The sequence below is a fragment of the Ischnura elegans genome, chromosome 11 (assembly GCF_921293095.1).
Source record: "Ischnura elegans chromosome 11, ioIscEleg1.1, whole genome shotgun sequence".
Taxonomy (NCBI): domain Eukaryota; kingdom Metazoa; phylum Arthropoda; class Insecta; order Odonata; family Coenagrionidae; genus Ischnura; species Ischnura elegans.
In genome coordinates this window covers 57,598,080-57,613,443 of record NC_060256.1, presented here as the reverse complement: position 1 = coordinate 57,613,443, position 15,364 = coordinate 57,598,080, and the positions used below count along the sequence as shown (strand labels likewise).

General features: G+C 38.5%; 2 protein-coding genes across 3 annotated transcripts in view; one reads left to right on the top strand and one right to left on the bottom strand.

Moving 5' to 3' along the window:
* Positions 1-976: 976 nt before the first annotated feature.
* LOC124168027 (prostaglandin reductase 1-like) overlaps positions 977-15,364 on the top strand; it is a 31,696-nt gene continuing 17,308 nt past the window's right edge. Inside the window, exons 1-2 of the mRNA XM_046546119.1 lie at positions 977-1,126; positions 1,994-2,251. Of these exons, the coding sequence (XP_046402075.1) occupies positions 1,075-1,126; positions 1,994-2,251 (310 nt within the window). The 5' untranslated portion in view covers positions 977-1,074. The remainder of the gene's footprint in view (positions 1,127-1,993; positions 2,252-15,364) is intronic.
* On the bottom strand, positions 9,038-15,061 carry LOC124168026. 2 transcript variants are annotated; one of them, XM_046546118.1, is made up of 8 exons: positions 11,465-11,590; positions 11,138-11,361; positions 10,818-11,015; positions 10,671-10,741; positions 10,392-10,506; positions 10,028-10,287; positions 9,600-9,807; positions 9,038-9,211 (listed from the first exon to the last, which is right to left on the bottom strand). In XM_046546118.1, exons 1-8 carry the CDS (start codon positions 11,500-11,502, stop codon positions 9,078-9,080), a joined length of 1,248 nt encoding a protein of 415 aa, XP_046402074.1. In that variant the 5' UTR covers positions 11,503-11,590; the 3' UTR covers positions 9,038-9,077. The 2 variants fall into 2 exon arrangements, with proteins under 2 accessions (XP_046402074.1, XP_046402073.1); XM_046546117.1 differs by lacking the exons at positions 9,038-9,211; positions 9,600-9,807; positions 10,028-10,287; ... (1 more) ...; positions 10,671-10,741; positions 10,818-11,015 and having other exon boundaries at positions 11,272-11,361; positions 11,465-15,061.

Here is a 15,364-nt window from a genome sequence, read left to right as displayed (position 1 = left end):
ATGCATGCATTGGTAATCTCAGACGATGTAAAACCCCTATCTTCTCGTATAGAAACTAGGTCCCTGTGACGTCACGTGGAATGGCATCGCATGGGCGCTAATCTGGCCTTTTTCAAATAAGGCTAAAATTGATCATTAACATTCGCCTAAATTGGGATTTCTAAAACCAAAGCATTTTTATATTATGAATACACTAATGTTGGGTGACGAATCGCAATCAATACCTTTCGTCCTCTTTGATGAAGGAAACTACCCTATTATTGAGGCCCCAACACCGCGGGTAAACACCGTTCATTAAAAACTAAAACGTGACGGTCTTCACAGAGAAGGGAAACCAAAATCAGATCTTCAGCTCTCGGAATCCTTGAAGAAAAGATAATGAGCCCTTAGAACTGATTATTACTTCTTTTTCGTCACCTAAAGTTTTCAATTTCACCAAGTCATGAAGATAAAGTTATCTGTACCATCTTAATAGGCGTCTGTAGCGCAGTCATTCAGAGGATTGTTGCCATGAAAAGAATCGCTTTATCTCCCCATCCAATTCTAGAGTAAAATTTTCGAATCACATACACTATGTTTACCAAACGATCTCATATCAGTCTGAACTCGGATCGAAATGAGCTCGGTTGGTAAACGTAATGATTATCTCGCAACAGCTCTCAAAACGTATCTTCTCCTTTACACAACTGGCTGAAAACCCAAATATGATGAGGAAATTCGATAAAAAACTAATTTTTCCCATATCATCTGTAATCACCAAGACCACATATGTAGCTGTAGTTTATTCGTAGTAGACAAAGCGGACTAATGGCCGTGGTGTGATTATTTCGATAATGAAAGAGAGCAAGAGATGACACCACGATAACACTGAACTCAAAAGGATAATAAAAACAACAATATGATAGATCACTATTGAAAACAAACACCGCATAATTAAGTAATATGAAGTAATCAATACTTGATAAACGACTTGACAGCACGAATTTTAGCATTCTTTTTTGGCGGAATATCTCGGGAGTATCTACCTACCTCTCGAAATACGAGAGCTGAATCAGACGTAACAGAACGCATTTAATGAGGAATCCCAAAAGGATGGATTTGTTTCTACTCCTTAGACCTTTAACAGGTAATATGAAAACTAGCATGATGTCGGAGCTATTATGTGAGTAATAAGAAAAAAGTACACGTATATTTTCGAATGTACCAGAAATTAATTAAGTTAATTATTCTTAATTTGATCACAGAATGTTGAGCGAAACGTTTTCAGTATAGTATTAATATCATATTTATAGGTGAACTAATGGGGCATAAAGCAATTACGCATTTTGATTCTCAATTAGTCCATTTTATTACACTTCAACGTCAATGTAAGCATATTTATTAAACGCTTCAGATGAATGGAGCAGCCGCTAAATTGGGGAAACTTGTATCGATGCTGATGGGCCCCCGGTAACCAGAATGTACAGTATTTTTATACAGTTGGTTCACCAAACATGTTTAACTGTTAGGGCAGTTTTAAATGGGGGCAGATTCTGCAATGGCGTGCCCCGTGTAAAACAGCTTTTAACTTTAACTAAAGGGTTGGGGCTTGAGTCAAATCCCCCCACCATGTTGTATCGTTTATTCCTTTACTGCATCTCTAAGCCTCGCCCCCTTCCTTTCACCACGTTTTGCCACAGTTTCAACCATCCCTTTTTATTCAAGGCCGTACGAATAGCTCTTTGCTAATTTGACTAATCATTGCTTTCAACAAGAAATGCGAGGCGCTGCCCGGCATAGGTGATTTTCTAATTACAAGACCATTAAGACTGCTTGAAAACATGATTTTTTCACCCTCGCTGGAGTGAGTCGACAACGCTTTAATCTCTGCTTCGAAACAAAGTCGATATGTATTTAGAGTGGGAATGACTCGCACACAATGAGAGATAAGATTCTCAAATAGCCGATAGTGAGCGCGGCGAGCAAGTCAATTCATTCAGTCTCGTCCCGGCAGCCTTCGTAACACGTCCGACTGCTGTCTCCGCCGGAGTTCAAGGCCGTGGCTTGAACAGCTGCTTTCGATTGCGCTCCGCTGAGAAAAACGGACTCGGGAGACTCCAACGAAGACACTTCAGTCCGCTGTCAATCGACGCCGCAGCAAATACAATGGTGAAGACGAGGAGGTTCATAACTGTGAAGAGGTTCGAGGGAGAGCCCAAGCCGAGCGACTTGAAGTTGGTAGAAGAGGAGCTGCCACCACTGAAAGACGGAGGTGAGTGGAATTGCGCACTATCCATGGGCGGAGTTTTAGGGGGGGGGGGGGGGGGAAGGGCAGTGGCGTATCCAGGAATTTCGTTCGAGGGGGTCCAAAACCAGGGGGGGAAATTTTTGAAAGCAGGATTTTAAGTAATGGGTTTTAATAATAAAACGTTATTGTACTTTTCCACACGATTTAATTAATACGACCGGTTTCGTCGCAGAGGCGACATCATCCTGACCTGACCTGATATTGTCGCCTCTGCGACGAAACCGGTCGTATTAATTAAATCGTGTGGAAAAGTACAATAACGCTTTATTATTAAGAATGGATTTTCACACAGTAAAGCCAGAAACAATCGAGTTTAATGGGTTTTAAACTAATTTTAACACTTTTCATAATCGAAAAAACTTCAATTGTTAAAGAAATATTTTTTAAATTCATGATTTTTCAATATTTTGTTTTCTTTTATGAGGGAAAATGATTGTGTTTTTATATTTCGGGGGGGGTGGGGGTCCGGACCCCACCCCGGCTACGCCACTGGGGAAGGGGGAACGTAGCCCCCACAACTTAAAAGGTTTAATTGTCCCAAAAAGAAATACGAAATCTGTGCATTCAAGCAGGGGCGCGGCTAAGAATTAAGGCGCAAGTGATACTTAGGGTGTGGTGGGTATTGCATACCCGCCAGGATAAGCCGGCGTTGTGGGGACCCTCCTCCAGAAATATTTTAAGAATGATGGTTCAAAATGGCGAGTTTTACGGCTTTCTGAGGGATATTTGATTGATCCTATCACTATCCTATAAGTAATACTGTTCCAATTAAGTAAAATGGATTAAACTTAAAAATTTCTCTGAGCTCTGGGGGGGGGTTTATCCCCCAAAACCCTCCCCCTCGCTGCGCCACTGCATTCAAGTACAATGAAAACAAAAATATCCAAAGTTTAAATAAAATTTAATATTAGATAGTACTAAAAATGCTGTTTTCAGTGGTAAGTTTAAACAAATTTTCCCTGGAACTCCCCTGTTTTACTGGGGGGTATTCCGCAGCCCCTAAACACCCCGCAAGATTGCTCCCCCATCGCCCCGGCATAAAACTAAACTTCCTCAATGGCACTATCATGGGAAACAATACAGCTAGTAAAGGCCTGGTTGCACGGTACATTAACACGTACAAATTAATGTACGTTTCTCGACAACGCGCCCAACCACAACACTCAACGATTCCGCATATTGCAGGCCAAACACAAGATTCAAATGCTGCCCCACTCCCCCAATAGTCCTGAAGTCGCTTCAGCAGACTTTTTTCCATTCCCTAGGATCAAGGCACTCCTGCAATGCACCAATTTTTCGTCCATAGAAAAGATCCAATCCGTCGTGAGGAAGACCTTGAGAGAGGTCTTTGAAGCCTTACCGGGTGCGTGCCATGCATGGCAGAGTCACCGGAAAACATTTGTAGAGGGCCAAGAACAGTACTTTGGAGGATGCAAATCTGTTGAATAAACTACTTTTAAAAAATAATTGCATTACTTTCAGAACACATCCTGTAAACTTAAATTATGGCAGATAACCAAAATTCATATTCAAGATAGCATGATCTATAGAATTCCAATTTTTCAAAGCTATTCCTCATGAGTGCAAATTCTCTTTTGTAAACATTGGAAATAAAAGCATCGCCCTACGCTCATCGAAGTGCAACAGATATTGTTGACTACCGATAAAAAAGCGAGTGGAGATGAACTCAAATAAATAGAATTTCAATGGAACAGACAGGAGTCTCCTCTATATATTTCCTTCGGTGAGGAGCTTCGCACAGATCGCTAGTTGTCTGCTCCCTTGGCTTCATAGCTACCTCTTTCTATGTTCAAGATTTTGGTATCCCCCCTTCTCCCAACAATACCAGACACATTGACAGTAAATAGTTTCGGGAGGGGGGAGGGCGTTTTGAAGGGTAAGGGGTAGGGGAGAATTTAAGAGTCACCAGGGTCATGACCCCCTAAATTTATTTTAAAGTTTTAATTTTTACTAAATTAATATTTTTTGCATTATAAAAATCTCTAAAATTGTTCAGTCTCGTCTGTAGTTAAGAATAAAAATGAAATTTTAGACTCAAAATGCATATGAATTTTTAAGAGAATTAAGTGCCCCTCTCTCCCAAGGGTTATTCCATACTCCCCGGACTTTGATGCTGAATCCGCACCTGGTCAGGAGCAGGATAAAGTCATTTTTGGGGGATGAGTGAGAGGTGGGGTGTGCATTACCATCCGCCTCAGTGCACACTATATTTTAACTGGCTCATAGATCTTCCAAAAAGCATAGAGGACAGGGTAAAGACACGAATAAGACCCACAGTGTAGAAAGAGGTAAAGTTTTTTCTTTGCGCATAGCAAAAAGTCATAACATACGACAAAGGCATTAGTTCTTACCAGTGGCACAGTGAGGGGGGGGTTTGGGGGGATAAACCACCCCCCCAGAGCTGAGAGAAACTTTTAAGTTTAGTCCATTTTACTTGATTTGATTAATGTACTTATAGAAGAGTGTAAGGATTAATAAAATATCCCTATATAAGAAAGCCATAAAACTCACCATTTTGAAACATTTATCTTAAAAATTTTCTGGGGGAGGGCCCCCGCACCTCCCTTTTATCCTGGTGGGCACAGTGGCGCCGACTCCATGGGGCCTGAGCCCCCTCAAAAATTCGTTATGGGTGTGAGGAAAAAAAGTGTCAGGCTTGTCTATTTTCCCCGGAATGTCCAGATATCGAGATTCGAGTTATCATGGTTCTAATGTTGATCATATGACTTCTAAAATGCTTAAAAAACTTAAAACTCACTACTTATAAAATTTCCCGGGGCAAGATCCCCGGTTTGGGCCCCCCCAATATTTTTTGTAAGTCGGCACCCCTGGGTGGGTATACCACACACCTCAGGTCTAGTTGTCCCTAAAACCCCCCCTAGCTTTAATTCCTAGCTGCACCTCTGGTTCTTACAATCATCCTCATAGGAAACTTACAGTACCCTCCCAGATAACACGGAATTTGTATTACATCTGTATAACATCAATAATACACACAAAAAACGTGACCAAATACATATGTATAAGATGGAATACGATCGTATTACATCGGTATATTTCACGTAGAAGTGGTTCAAAAGTCCCTATGGATGTATGTATTCGTGCGTATTACAAATTGGAAATCTGAATACCCATACATGAATTATACATATGTATACAATGGAATACAATCGTATTACGTCTGTATATTTCACGTAAAAGTGGCTCAAAAGTCCCTCAGGATGTATGTATACATGCGTATTACAAATTGGAAATCTGAATATCCTTACATGTAATATACATATGTATCTGCAGGCCCTCGTACACGAATTATACATATTGATTTTCTGACCCACATCCGCTTAATATCAATACGGATCAAACAGATGAATAAACATAAGGAAACCAGAACATACAGATAATAAAACATTTATTCAAAGAGAAAAATAAAATAATACACACAAATAACAAGTGTGGCCATGAATATTGCTAACAAGCATTAAGGGCCAGCAAACAGTAGGTGAAACTTAGTTTAAAAAAATGGCACAAAGATAAATCAAGTACAAACAATGGTTTGAGTTGGAAAATAGAAAAAAATGTTAGCACGGAACAAGCGTTGTAACCCATTGCACAAGAAGAAACCTGAATTCAGGAAACCAACTCTGCACAATTAGCCACTTTCTGAAAGGAGAAAAGAAGAAGTCAAGTTTAAAAGTCATGCAAAAATATATCTTTTTGTAAGATCTGAATAGGAGCTCAAGGCCTTTCAATTTTATTTTTATCAATTCATATAGGCAGTCAGTATTCTGTGAAGTCTGTAATTTTAGTACTAATTCTGTATTCTGAATGCAAATGAAAGTTTGGCTTCTCTGATAGATTCCAGACATAAGTTTTAAATTTTTTCATTTACCAATAATGTCGAGGTCCCAACTAGCACAGATTTGACCTTGTCCTTTGAGAAATCATATATTTTGGGGATATGCTTTCATTTTACAAAATTAATAGCCTTTCTCTTAAGAAGAATGAGAAATATGAGAAAAGATCATATGACTACTTTTAAATATAAATTAACTAGGAAAACGTGAATCCATTGGTATGCTTATTTATTACATGATACTAATATATTACTACCATGATTTAGTAGCGGATGACTCACACAGAAAAAATATAAACTTGTGATATCAAATTTTCAAACAAATAAATTTCATACATAACCGATAATTTCAGGCTTAACTTTAAGAAACCTCTCCATTATGGTAAAAAAAAAATTTCCCTCAAAGCTTACCTCGGTATTAACAATTCCACCTGGTCTTCTGGCTTTGCTTCGTCGTCTTTTCCGTAATCCATTCTCCTCTTGTCCAGGCCAAGCTATTTACATCGTCGCCTGCTGGGTATGCGCGAAAGAGCATGAAAAGAAAATTATAAGTAATTAATTTGGCCCGTACGCACCTTTTTCTTACATATAATGACAAACTTTCGCATGAAAATTACGTATTTATCTTGTGTTAATAATAATGACGAAATGCACCTTGATTGACTGCATTTCAAGATGAAAGAAATATTACATTTTGCTTTAAGGGAACCGATATTACACGACCAATACTTCTTGTTCGTTAAATAATTAGAAGTAGAGGGCAAAACCGCTCGGAACCTCTAGGAATCTATTAGTGACAAGGCTACGCTGATAAGTCTACGGTCAAAGATGTTACGACTAAAGCATAGGATAACTAGGAATGCAAGAACTACAATACAGTAGGTTGTGGTAATAAACAGCGATAAAACAACTTACACGTGAACGAAAACATTCCTTAAACAATTTTTTCTGCTCTTAATTAAGAGAAGAAAAAATTTAACTTCAGCCGCGAAGCACGGAATTACTATACGACGCATAATCTATTAATTTATACCTACGTACAAGATTGACATTACTATGTTTTACCATATAACTTCAATGGAGACCAGTCTCCTCGATACATAACTCAACAAAAAAGGAAAACAATAGCCAAACATAAACAATATAATTACCTCTATTGGCGCAATGTGGTCAACACATTGCGCCAATAGTTGTATCCAAATATACTCAAATAACATAATTAATGTAGTCTATGTAGGCGTACAATACAATAAAAGATAAATCATACCTTACCTTAATAATCCAGTGACAGGAAACTGCTGGAGCTGGCTTGCACGAATCGCAATAACGTGTGGGATTGAAGCACATTTCCAGCAAAACATAGCTTCGGGTTGAGCACACCATCCACACGCACCGGTTATCGAGGATTAAAACACTATGTCAATTCTTCCAATAAGTATAATAATACAAACAAATATAAAATTAACTATACATCAGTAGCTAGTTAATAACGGATTTCCTTTTGTTTATTAGCGTAGATGCCGGAGTTCCTCCTACAGCACGTTCTCGTAGTCTCGAACGAAATGCCGAGGCCGAGGTTTACTGTCAACGAGATTATAACTGTATCACTCCCACTCACTTCCCTAGCGACAGTGAGCCGCGGAATTGAGAATTTCATTTTTTGTCTAAACAGTTACATTAAAATATTGTTTAAAAAATCAAACTTCGCTTTTACTTTTGATCTGTGCAAGTACTATGTTTTGTATTTTTCATGTATTGTGAACCATTTTTCCATGTGTATATTTCGCGGATAGAAACTGAATTTTACATATGTAATACGTCTGTATTTCGCGTGCATTTACAAATTAACATAAATAGCCGCCATATTTACTACCCTTGCTCACATCGACTAGTATATGATTTATTTTTAAGCTTTCTGGGTATAAATTCGAATGGATGAATGATCATTAAAATAGGGAAATCTGGCGTTTGCTGTGAACATATTATTTCTGGAAAAAATGTTTATGAACGTTTCGCAAGACGCCACGAAAATCTACCTCCCAAGTATTACAGGAAATATACATAATGTATATTTTGTGTATTTTTGGCCACATTTACATATGTATTTCCTCTGTACCCAACTAGCACAAGGGGTTATATATCCCAGTCATATCATAATACTTTCCCGATATAAGACGGATACTATATCTCCTACGGGAAAAGATATCTCGGATATAATGGGGAAATGCAGCGGAAAAGCACGGGATACGTTTCCGCCTTTGACGGGATATGTTATCCGTAACAGGGGATAACTGCCGCCTGGCGGCGAAAATCAGAATGACACAGCAAACGATATATCGATAACATACTCGAAGCAATCGCAACGAAAATATATCGACCCTGACGCGTAATCGATAACATACTCGAAGCAATCGCAACGAAAATATATCGACCCTGACGCGTAATCGATATATCGACTGTGCTCGACGCGTTCACGCTGCAAGAGCTAAATTATATAAAAGAACCGCCACATTCTTCAAAATTACCAACAATCACCCACCAAATGAATTTAAAACCAACTATCAAGCCGATCTCCCAAGGATACTACCCTTAAATCTCCTTTGTCACCGGCCGGCTCGAGATTATTCATCTGGGTTCCCTGTCCATGGTGAAAAAAAAGAACAGGAAGTTCATCGAACACCAGAAAACTCGAATATTGAAAGGTTTACCCCTAGGGGAGAGCAAGTACAAACTCGACACCGAGACACCCCCACCCACTTCTAAAATATAAATTAACCCACAGTTGCTTCATCACTATGAGGATCCCATATTTTTTAAATCTGAAACAGAGGCACAGCTGTAGGTATAATTACAATAGTGAGGAATGAAATAAGTTACAGGCAAATGTATTTATTTAAAACATCACAAAACAAATATTTAAACAATTTCGCTTGTCACAGATTTCTTCGATCCTCCCCGCAGCCTTGCCAACCGGAGCCATTCCCCAATGCTTTTCTTCACTGTGAAGAGGTCAAGTTGTGGTCCGTTTGCTCCCTTGGTTTTTACAGAGTCTGAAAAAAAAACCTATTTTTGATTTTCTAATAACCATGGGGGGATAAGGGGATACATCCCCCCCAAAGCCTCAGAGAAATTTAAAAATTATTTAAAACTATTATCTAGTTTTGAACTTAAATAACTGCATCTGCTTGAAGTTAAATCTTTAGAGCTAAAATGATGTAAAATGTATTTCCAGGCATGTCATTAAAAAAAATTTTGTGGACCCCGATACCTGGGGGTGGAGGGTGGCCACCCCAGACCATCCCATCCCCCCAGCGCCTATCCTTAGTTATGCTACTGCTAATAACTCATGAATTCAAAGAAAGAGGTGTTCAATTGAATGAATCAGGCCGCCTCAGCATTATGGAAATTTACCAGCAGTCATTCAAAACTTATACTTACCAAAAATTAAGTCAATGGTATTTGGGAAGGTACTCTCAAACGGGATTTTATGAGGGGTTCTGCCCTTCATGCAGAACTGCTTCCCCATGTCATTGCTCATAATCATCGAGCATATGTCATTCACAGTCTTGTTGACTGCAGCAGAGAACAACTTTTCTGTGATGCTGCGGTACAATAAATTGGACGAACGTTCCATCAAGTGCTTGACCTGTAATTACAAAAAACTATGAAGCTCAAAAAATTCAGTGATGGAATAATACAGTAGCCAATGAGAGCAATTGCTTCAGTAAATATTGATAATAATAACACAAACATTAAAAAATTTTAATGGCAAGGGGGAAAAATTACTGTTATCTTCCGATAAAAGTCAAAAAGGACATTTGAGATAATTCCAATATTCTACATGGGCAAAATTAACCAAGACTTACTAAAAATCTCCTATATTCCTTATCGGAGGCAATTTCTCCTTCAAACTCTATTAACTCTTCTAATGTGTCCATTGGCAGACAATGCCTCGACTCCATTTCAGGAGGAAATGAATCGGCAATTGAACCTATCCTGGCAGATTTCAATTGAAATGTGACTGCATTTATCGCCTCCAAGACCTCTGCTTTGTCTTCCCTCATCTGCCTCTTTATCTCTTTCTTCATTTCAGCAATTTCATGTTGTATGAAAGATTTTATTTCGGCTGTGGAAGAGAAGAAATGACAATAAATATACTATCTGTTGTAAGTTCCTATTAATGTACGGAATGCTTACATGTCAGCCACTCCATGTTAGAAAATTTCTTACCACTCAAAGAGACATTATTTGTCTTCATTGCTGCTGCAATGTCAGAATCAACTGCCTCCCTTGACATTGATGACTCCACTTGTTTGTTACACCTCTTGGCTGTATCCCGAACACCCTGAAAGAAAAAAAGTGGAGGACTCAGAACAGCTTTCTTTAGAGCTACCATTGAGGAAATATAGGATAAAATGAATTTATCAATACACTCAAAGGCTAAGGCAAGTATTGTTAATCCCTTAGGCTACTAATCTCAACACATATTTTTGATATTGAGATACTCACTCCACCACCTAGAGAAGTTCGAGGTTTTGGTACCGGTGGCACTTCCAATGGAAAGTCACATGACTTAACAGCTGTAAAGAAAAAAAATGCTCATGTACTATCAATTACCACAGTATGAAACATCAACACTTTTTGTTTCATCAGTACCTGAAGGTGAGGGAGGATTACTAATAGTATCCACATCAGACTGGTCACTCTCAGTCCATGGCTCATTAGGATAATGTAAGTCCTTCATTTTCCTCTTCCTTTTTGTTGCCCCTTTCTTCATCATAACAAATCTTTCCAGATCAGAGTCCTCACAGTCAGCGGCCTCAATTTCCAGATGTGTGGCGGCAAGTACATCATCTGGAATAAGAGAAAACAAAACGGGAATAAAGGTACCGTAAGTATGGGGCCATTAACTACAATGAAATGAAAAATTAGAATGGTTGGAAAATTATATGAAGAATATACAAAGAATATCCTACCAAATGGAGTTGTCACAAACTTCAATTTTATTTTCTCCCAAGATTTATTTGGACTATGCTGCTTCCTTATCATTTGCTGCACCACAGGAGCAGGAAATGTCTCTGGTGGGTACAGGGCATATGTTTGGGATGACTGACGACACACCCAGCTCTCGGGAATGGTCTGCACTGTGGCTTCTAAGAATTCCCGATGAGGAAAAAATTCTGCGACTACCCACGGCATACTGAAAGAAAAAAATGGAATGTACTTAAATCCTTAAATTACTTTTGCATAATTCACTGGGTCACTTTAATAAATAAATGGAAGCAATCAATACAAGAACTTACACCTTAGGGACATTAATGATGAAGGAGCTCAGCAACATAGTAGTGATTAATTGGAGCACCTAATGGAATCATCATTGCTTTACTTTTCACATCTGAGATAGGATATAACTTCTCTTGAGGCAAAGGACTTGCTATATATATTCCCACTCCATCTGAAGGAGCTGGCGTGTTATAAAATGCGGAAATCTTTTCAAAAGCCTTCCCGACTATGAACACCTGACCATCCCTAGATGCAATTACTTCAACTGCCACAATATCTCCACATGTGGTGATCACACAGTTGTTAGGGGCTTTATCAGAGATTGTCAGGTGATCAGTAACAGCATATTTTGAGTACTGAGGATACTTCAGGGCAAATGGTAATCTCTCATGATGATGTTTATACTGACGGGTTCTATCAGTAACAGCTTCAGGTCGATGGAATTGAGACATTTCCTGCAACCGTCTGACAATTTGAGGTAGAGGGAGATTTGGCTTTCTTACTAGCCTTTTAATTTGTGCCAGCTTATTCTCAAATTTAAAAGCACTGTACTTCTCAAGGGGCCCATGTATCTTTGCATCACTTGCCAAATGAAGAAGGCCATGCACATTATAAGTTAAGCCCTCACGACCATATAGGAGAGCAAAGTTTTTCACGAAGTACTTCAGAAGTGCTCTTGCATAATCCCCATGCTTTAAGTAATCACTGGACAATAAAATTCGAATAGCATAGTGCAGTGATAAAAAATGCTTGAATGCTGATTTTGATAATATTCCCTTTAGAAGAAAAGGGCCTGTGTAAACAAGAAACATTCTAAATTCTGTAGCCTTCCACCTTAGTACCTCATTGACACTCCTAGGCTTCCTTGCAAATTCCCATGGCACATGCTTTACAATGTTTTGTATTTTTGAATTCAAGTGCACCACTTTCCTTGCCTGCAATCTCACACTAAGACTGCCCTTCAACCAACCCAGAAGTAGCTTCCTCATGACACCAAGGCATACCAGATGCATGTATTCGTAGGGAAAATCTGTCACCATCTTGATGTCAGGAATGTCTAGCAATGGAGAATAACCTACATGGTGATCCTCATCTATAACTTCCATGAAACTCTGATCTGTCCTCAGTGGTGCATTCATTTCATCGAAAATGACTCTATGATTTATATACTCCCCCTCCACACAACATTTTCCACAACCAAAGTAGCCAGTATGCGATTTGATTTGGGCAGCATAAGCACGGGCAGGGGCATCACACACATAACATGTCACAATTACCTTAACTTTCAAACCATTACACAAAAGACCCCTTGATTGAAGGATTGTGATTTCCTTAACATACTCTGCCAAGTATTCCGAGCAAGACTTAGGCTTCTCATTACCATGAAATATTCCAATAGCAAAGGGTGGAATAGAAGAAAAATCTTGCAAGGACATCAGAATGGGCCACACCTGACTACTTGAGCTTTTGGCCAAAGGAAGGCCGTCAATGCTGCACTGTAATTTTAGTGTCTCTACCTCCATGATGGCCGGATTAATAGCAGCCAGAGACATTAACTCCTTCTCTATACCTATGTGGCAATATGACCCACCACCAATTTGAACTACAGTAGTATTACGTGGTGTATTGAGCAGAGTTCTGGAGTCAGAAGGTAAATGCTTGAAGCAGTTGTGTCCCTTAAGAAGGTGCAGAAGCTCACTGACCTTTCTCATTGAAACACCTTCACTGGCCCAATGAGCAAGAGCAAGCTCAAAATTCTCGTTATTGTCATTATCACTGTCATCATCAGAGTCCTCACTATCATGTACCAATGATACTGAACTAAAAGATCCATTGCTATCACTATCATCTGCATTTGCGCTACCTTCCACCAATTCATTTTCACTATGAGTGAAATCAGTCTGTTCATCAGGAACAGCAATTGGGACATCTACCGGAGCTACTGCTTCTTGCCCATCTACAGGATCCCTGATTGCTCTAATTTGACGTCTTCGTCTTTCAGATAGTGACGATAATGGATACATATTACAAGACATCTGAAATAACCAGAAAATATATAATCATAAAAATTTATGTTAGCCACGTAACTTAGGTGTAGGTACCAATGACTAAATTTAAGGTGGCATTTATGATTATCCAAAACAATGTTGAAAACTAATATAACAAGAATTTATTATAAGAAAATAGAAGAATAAGTGAAATAAGTTCTTTTAAATGCAACCATTAAATTGTAATGTACCTAAAATCGATGGTGGAAGGATATTTTTAACAATTAATCACCTGCTAACTCAATGAAATTTCGGTAATTCCACAGAGGAGGGTTTTCCTTGAACTTCTCTGGCCTTCGAATTACCTATTCTAAATACGCACAACTTACAAAATGGCTTCCATGCATCCCCGCCATAGTGAAATTGAAATTCGCAAAGAAATGAGAATCCAAATCCCCCATCACGCCAAAGAGATCACTTCCCAAAATTCCATACTTTTTACAACTTCAGTACAAAACCATACAGGCAATAATTCGACAAGAATATTAAAAAGATGCATTCCCAGTGAGCAACACAAGAAATTGTTTTCAAGTGCGACAGCACATGGTAAATTAACTTAATTATCTAAGACTTAAGTACATAGAATTAGACTAACATCAATTCTAACCCTTTTTCTTACCTTGAATTGCAAATTCAATCTCGGGTTCCACCTCAGCAACGCCAAAAGTTGTGGAGATAAAAAAACGTTCAAGATGGCGTCCAACTTTCACCGCCGGAATTTATCCAAAAATCGTATACCAAGAGGTCAGGTGTCGAAGCCGGTAGAGTAACAATCCAAAGAGCGCAGCGGTAAAAAGCAGGAGAATAGTCCAAACGGTGCAATGGTCAAAAGTAAGGAAAAGATGCCCAATATAATAAAAGCTCTAAATTCACTCCACGAGGTTCTCTAACGCAAGCGTTCCCGGATTCAGAATGACGCAGATGAGGCACCATCAATATCAACCCAGCGTCTCGTTCATACTACTATAGTCAACCACATTTCGGGATGCCCGTGAAAATCTTGAAAATAATATTGATTATTATGCACATAATCACGAAAAAAATATTAAAATATTTCCCTATATTTTTAACCCTATAAGGAAAATATTTGGTCCCATGGAATTTTTTCCATAGAGGAAACTTTATCTTCCGTCCGGCCATTTTTTTAAAATATTTTTACGAAAATGTCAAACAGATCGCATGTATCTTAAATTAATAGAAGATGATAAATATTTACCCTTTTGCATTATTATCTTGTATAAGATATTTTTAAGGCAAATATTGGAAAGACCATGCATTTAATATGTGGTGTCACTAGGGTGCCCTGTCCGGCCATTACGCTTACGCTGTCGGATAACAGATATCTCATATATAGTCCTATATTTTAACAAATTATTCAGCATGAGAACTTTTCGCCAAATAATGCGGCAGGTAATTTAATTAACATTTTCCAATTTCGGGAAGTTGTACGCTCGCGCGCGACCCAGTATCATAATCACGGATAAATCATTGACATTTTTTCTGTGTACTATCCGTCACGGATTTCCGAAGCGCATCTTTTCCGTTGTAAATCCCTTTCATATCTGGGATAAGATATCCTGTGTGCTGGCTGGGTATTCATACATATGTAAAAGTGGTACGTGTTACACGATAAATACATTTGTATTTTTGTGTATTTTTGACCACATTTACATAAGTATCCAAATTTCAAAATACACAAAAAATACAAATGTATTTATCGTGTAACAAGTGCCACTTTTACATATGTATGAATACAAAGGAAATACATTCAATAATACATATGTACTACAGATGTAATACATAACAAAAATATATATGTATGTGACCCATGAAAATACAATATATATACATATGTATATCCAAATGTGTGTT